This window comes from Geospiza fortis, unplaced genomic scaffold (assembly GCF_000277835.1).
Source record: "Geospiza fortis unplaced genomic scaffold, GeoFor_1.0 scaffold95, whole genome shotgun sequence".
NCBI lineage: Eukaryota > Metazoa > Chordata > Aves > Passeriformes > Thraupidae > Geospiza > Geospiza fortis.
The window spans coordinates 6,193,542-6,199,752 of NW_005054333.1; the positions used below are offsets into that span (position 1 = coordinate 6,193,542).

Consider the following 6,211-nt stretch of genomic DNA (forward strand, 5'->3'; position numbering starts at 1 on the left):
GGTTGCTTATTTGTTGGAAATTTCCCACCAATTAACACTATTCATAAATATCCAGGATTCTGCCTTTCTCCATTTTTTAAATCCTGTCTGACTTATACTTCAACTTTTTGAATGCAGGTTTAGGAAGCCTGTGAAACCTCTTTCCATGAAAGGGGAGTTTCTCCTGTGAGTCCTTAGAGTCATAAACCCACAGGTGGCAAATAAAAACAGGATAGGCAAATCATCCCTTCTCCAAGTCCCTGTGACCTTCCTGGCACGTTTTTCTTATCTGTCTGTTCCTGTAACCTTTCTCCTTCTAAGCTTTATTCTATGAAATTCTTAAGTCACTGAAAAAAAACACCTGCAATATAACATATGGGAAAATTTACTATTTCCTAAAGGACATGGGGCTAAAAAGGAACGTTTTCCTCCTCACCCTGCCAAATGTTTCTGTATTCCCTCCTCTGTAGATATGTTATGTTAGGCCACTGCCACCCCTCCTTCACTTGCTTCCTTATATCCAGTTGTCTGATTCTCTCACATACACAGAGATGCCTAAACCGGTCATACAGGTTCAAGCAATTTCAGTCACGGTATTCACTGCCAGTAAATCTAATTATTTCTAACTTGACCTTAATCAGAAGGCCACTCTTTGAACCTCTCCCAGCAATTCAGTATATCTGCAGCGTGGCATGTGAAAATAGAAAATCCTCAGTCTGTTCCAGTGGCACACAAGGAGCACATGCTTCCTCCTTCTCCTCTGCTTATCTCTCTCCCCCCTAAGGTGAAACTTCCACACCACCTCCCCTGGTTTCAGGTGTAATCATGAACCAGCTCAAGGCAATTATGGGTAATGTAGTCCCATGGTTCACGCCTGTCTGTTCGAACCAGCGGTGCCAGGTTCCTGCTAGACTGCACATTCCAGCAGGCATTGCTCAGCACTCCCAGGAGGGAGGCTCGCCAGGTGTGCTCCAGCACCACCTGAACTCTGAGCACGCCAGAGCGTTTCTAAGCCAGAGCAGGAATAAGTGCTCCTCCAACAGTACTGATGTCTTGAGCAAAAACATAATTTGGATCCAGGGAAAAGCTCTTAGTTTCCACAATGGTGAGTTTGTTTTTTTTTTTTTCTTTCAAGTATATTTTGCTGTTTACATTTAAAATACATTGGAGGATCTGAAATATCAGAGTAGTTTTTTGCCTAGCACTATTGCATCAGTCCAATACTATCTTTTGGCCATTGCTAGTTCCAGGTGCTACTGGAGAAGGTGCAGAACTTATGGACATTTTGAATTGCATGATATCGTACCCCAGGGTGATTTGGGATGTGTGCAGAAAGGCACCTGCTAAGTGCTGGTGATTACCTTTGCTGAGAACATAAGTAATGGTGACCCTCCTAAAATTTTTAATCAGTTTTAAGCTTGTCTTCTCTTTCTTTTTACTTCTGTGAAATGAGCTGCTGTAGATCGGGGTGAGTGTGTGCGCATGCACCTCTGTGGGCTTTGTGGTTTTTTTTGCTGGTTGATTGGTTGGTTTGGTTTTATTGAAGGACTATATGAACTAAAACAGTCCATGCTTGCAGCTGTTGGGTTGGCCTCCAGCTTTTGAGATCAGAATGGTGAACACCCCCTAACAATCCTCCCTGAGAACAAGGCAGCCATTAGAAGTCAGAGAGAGTTTAAAGAGCACATATACTTCTGGACACTAAAATTTTCATTCTCTATTAAAAGAATCCTTGAAAGATAATACCTTCAGCCTAAGTGGAGGCAAGACCTATCATGCTGACATACCTTGAACCAACTCCCTCTATGGCTAAAAAATAACAAGCAGAGTTGGCTGCTTGTAGAAATAGAAAGATTTAAGTGAAAGACAAAAAAGGAAACAGCTCTTGTTCTTTTCCTATCTGTTATTACCACTCAGCTAATACCAGTTTTTTTCATATGGAGGTATTTTTTTTAAGAAGAAAGATCAAAATGTTAACAGCTTGGAAATAGATTTTGACTGGCATTATTATGAAAAGGAAATAGGTGTCCTCCTGAGTAACTGATACAGGGAGAGGAGAAGTGAAGGAATTATTGCTGCTGGGTAGATCTTGGGAGGCTCAAATTGCCCCACTGGCAGCACTTTCCCTGGCCCAAAATCATGTATTTGACAGTAGTTAATAGAAAAGGCTCTGACACTGAATTTATACTCTGAAAACAGCTGCAGAGTGTCTGTGTTGGGTGGGACATACACAACGGGATTAACAGCACAAGTTCAAGCTGGTTATTGACATGTTAGAATCCAGAGTTTGGTCTTTGCCTTGGGTACATTAACAGCCAGGAATACCAACATTTGTATTCACTACTACAACAATATCCTGTGGGAGTATGTTCAACAGGCTAATTACATAGAGTCATAGAATCAAAGAATTGCTTAGGTTGGAAAAGACCCCTAAGAACATAAAGTCGAACCATTACACCAGCACTGCCACGTCTGCCACTAAACCATGTCCCTGAGAGCCACACCTATACATCTTTTAAATACCTCCAGGGATGGTGACTCCACCACTTCTCTGAACAGCTTGTTTCAAAGCTTGACAACCCTTTTGGTGAAGAATTTTTTTGTAATATCCAGCCTAAATCTTACCTGGCACAACTTGAGGCCATTTTCTTTTGCCTTATTGCTTGCTAGCTGGGAAAAGAGGCTGACCCCCACCTCACTACAGCCTCCTTTTCAGGTAGCTGTAGAGAGTAATAAGGTCCCCCTTGAGCCTCCTTTTTTCCAGCCTAAACAACCCTAGCTCCCTCAGCTGTTCCCCAAAATACTTGGGTCCCCTCTCATCAACTATTTTTGCCCTTCTTTGGACTTGCCATAGTATGTTGTAATAGAAGGTTTATTTAGCATTTAAATATTTGGTGTAAGTTCTTGTGCTGTCTTGCTTCCTTGTCTTTCTCCTCTTGTTATGAAAACGGCTAATTGGGTTCAATCGCACACTTCTTTGTTGTTTAATGTTTTTGTAACTCTTTATCATAGTGATTTCCCCCTTTGGCCCAGGAATATTTGTGTTTGGTGGACTATCTGTGGGAGGTTTCTATGAATGGTATCCAAGGGAAAAAAAAATCTTTGATGCTTGCTATCTCTGAATTTGGATGCCATTCCTCTCTATTTTTCAAGATAGATAAACTCAAGATCCTTGAGAAACTACGTGTGTTCATGCCACTGTAAACTTTGGCACTAGAACCTGCAGGGAAGTCTACCCTTGAAATATGGATAAAAAATATGTAGAACAAGCAACAAAAACTGACACAGTGCAGAAGTATAAATCACACTGCTGTAATAGTCAAAAGACTGGCTTTTTTTGGACAGAACAACCAATTAGTCAGCCTAATCTGATGATCACTAGAGGATGTCCTCCTGTCTGAAAAGCTGAGGTCTGAAGTAGTGGCAGCTGTAGTTCATCATGACATGGTGCGTATAACCACAGACATGGTGCATACTTGTAACAAAATTTGTAAAACAATAAGCATATTTCTGTCTGGAACTATAGGCTCTTCTATCACTTCTACTGCATAGAATTGCAATTTACGTCACAGATCCCACAGTGGAAAATAAAACATGATTTGGAAAGATAAAAAAAGCTACTTGAATATCATTCCTCTCCTGATGTCCCATATACTGCTGCTATCCCCAAATGTTTAGTCAAGTTTTACCTTAGATCTTTTTAACTTCTATGGAAATCCTCTTTTCTCATCTCTTACCCTCTTTCTGGAATTATTTTCAGTTCATCTCCTCCAAGTCTGCAATTTCAGGAGAAAATAGGTAGGTTTTTTCAGAAACTGAATTTCTGAGTAAAGTGATATCATATACTAATGGAAAACATGTACTTCAATTAGCCCTGCAATATTTTACTATCTTTTCATCTGCTTCTCAGTACAGATGAGTATCCCGTTTGCATTTCTGCACATCCTTTTTAAACTGCTGAAGGTCATGCTTAGGCTTTTCCTAAGAAATCTCAACTAGGTTAAAAATCAATGTTTATGAGTAATTTTAAATTGTTCCTTTGAGACCACCTTTTCTTATCTACAAAAAACTTAATCTCACACTGATTTGTTAGGCTTTCCTGTAGTTCTTCATAGTCTGCTCTAGTGTTAATAATCTCAGTAATTTTGGTTTGTGAGCAAACACTGTCAAAGCATTCTCTACTGACTTTCCCTTTCCAGCCCCCAGAATTTCCTCAAAGAGCCTATTGTGTTCTTCAATATGTGGGGTCACTGCAGTACATCCCTACCAAGGAGCAATGGTGAAGCTGAATCAGGGCTTTGAAACACTGAAAGCACCAGAAAACTGAAACAATTGTGTAGCTTGTGGCAAAGAAGTTTTTGGGCTCTGGTTTGGTGTCCTTTTGGTGATGAGCAAAAGTTTTTAGGTTTGGAGGTACATGAAATTATATAGAAGGCATATACTGATTATTTACTGTAAGAGTAGGAGTCCTTTTCTTGTGCAGCTGAACTTCACCTTGTAAGCCAGCCTGATCAAGGAGAAGATGGCTGACTATTTAGCTGAAAACTGTGTTATATGCTGCCTCTCCCTTGCTGTGTGAGTGACTCTGCAGGTTGAAACGCTCTGAAATTCCACAGCCCAGAAGAGAATAATTGAGGCCTTATGTCTGGGATATGTACTTACAAAAGACTTTAGATGACAATTTTTTGAGTCCAAAATGTAAAAAGTAGACTATGTTGCCATTTTCTTCAGCTCTCTCAATGGGGAAAGGGCCTTTTTGAATTATTAGAGAAAGTCTGCTTTCACTGGAGACTCAAAGTACTTACAAATCTTTGTGTTCTTCTCTGCTGCACAACTGTGAGATGGAAAGCTGCCACTTCACTTTGGGTAACTCCTTGAACTCCATTTAAGCTCAGTAATGGCTGGGTGCTGCAGAACAGGGTTGTCCCCTTCCTCATGCCCAGCCATTGCTTCCTGCAGGCCAGCACAGGAGGACACTGAGTCATTGTGCCTGGACCAGCTCCGGGTGAGACCAGATAAGCACCAGTGTTGATGCAAAGGAGAGGCAGGACTGCTGTTTTCTGGAGCAGCCAGACAGCCAGCCACCAGTCAGATGGCATCCCCAAGACCAGGCCTAGCCTCAAGCACAATGCCACATGATCTCATTTCTTTTCTAACACTTTAAAGACTTGGGAGACTTGACCCTTCTTCTGTTCCTGGCTTGCTTGCTCTGAACTAATTCTTTAATCACTTTCTGTCTCTCCATGGAGGCATATAATATTTTCCTGCATTAAATAGGGCCTCACAAGTATTTAAACTGATTAAAATTATTCTAAATCATATTGGTTTATACTTTAATCTGCACTGACCTCTAGTTAGATATAATGATATTTTTTCAGGTTTCATCTGTACCTACTAATAACTGCCAACAGCCTTGCTAGTCCATTGTGCCAGTCATCCTGTGATCATGCCAAAGGAAGAAACTCCTTTCTCCTGGCTGAATAAGCTGTAACGCAAAACATTCATGTAACAACTTGACAAGGAGTTGTTCAAGCTCTCACCTGAGCCTATGTCTGTAGAAAATTCCAAAAGTTTCACAAGTCCATGCAAAGCTCGTGACCCATCTGTAGCAAATCCTAAAGCCTCATTTCTGTCCTATTATCCTAATGGGACCAAAGTTTGGATATGTATTTACATTTAGAATAAACTGTTTTTGTACATGCACTAAGCTGTGTAATTAAAAAGAAATTACATTGTCTGAAATAACTTGGGGGAGGGACAACTGACGAAACTTTGAAGTGGTTGGTTTATATTCATACACGATCTCACACAAGACCTCTGAGCATTGGAGAAAAGGCTGTGATGTGATGATAACCTTCTTGGGTTCATTCTGATCCACTAGCTTTACCAGGATCTCTGTAAAGTTGGGAGGGGTGGTGCACAGCAGGGAGACAAGAAATATCAATTTATTCATAGCACATAGCACTGCCCTAATTCCTGTAACACTAATTGTTACCTGTTGCTCTGTGTGAAATTATAGTGTCTCAAACATGAGTAATGACAGATTGTTCTGTTCAGGGACTCCTCTTTTCTTTTCTTTTCTTTTCTTTTCTTTTCTTTTCTTTTCTTTTCTTTTCTTTTCTTTTCTTTTCTTTTCTTTTCTTTTCTTTTCTTTTCTTTTCTTTTCTTTTCCCTTCCCTTCCCTTCCCTTCCCTTCCCTTCCCTTCCCTTCCCTTCCCTTCCCTTCCCTTCC

At 40.6% G+C, this 6,211-nt stretch overlaps 1 protein-coding gene across 1 annotated transcript in view; it reads left to right on the top strand.

Annotated features, from left to right (window-relative positions):
* Positions 1-978: 978 nt before the first annotated feature.
* Positions 979-6,211, top strand: part of MACC1 (MET transcriptional regulator MACC1) — a 33,786-nt gene continuing 28,553 nt past the window's right edge. Inside the window, exon 1 of the mRNA XM_005421761.1 lies at positions 979-1,084. Within this exon, the coding sequence (XP_005421818.1) occupies positions 1,082-1,084 (3 nt within the window). The 5' untranslated portion in view covers positions 979-1,081. The remainder of the gene's footprint in view (positions 1,085-6,211) is intronic.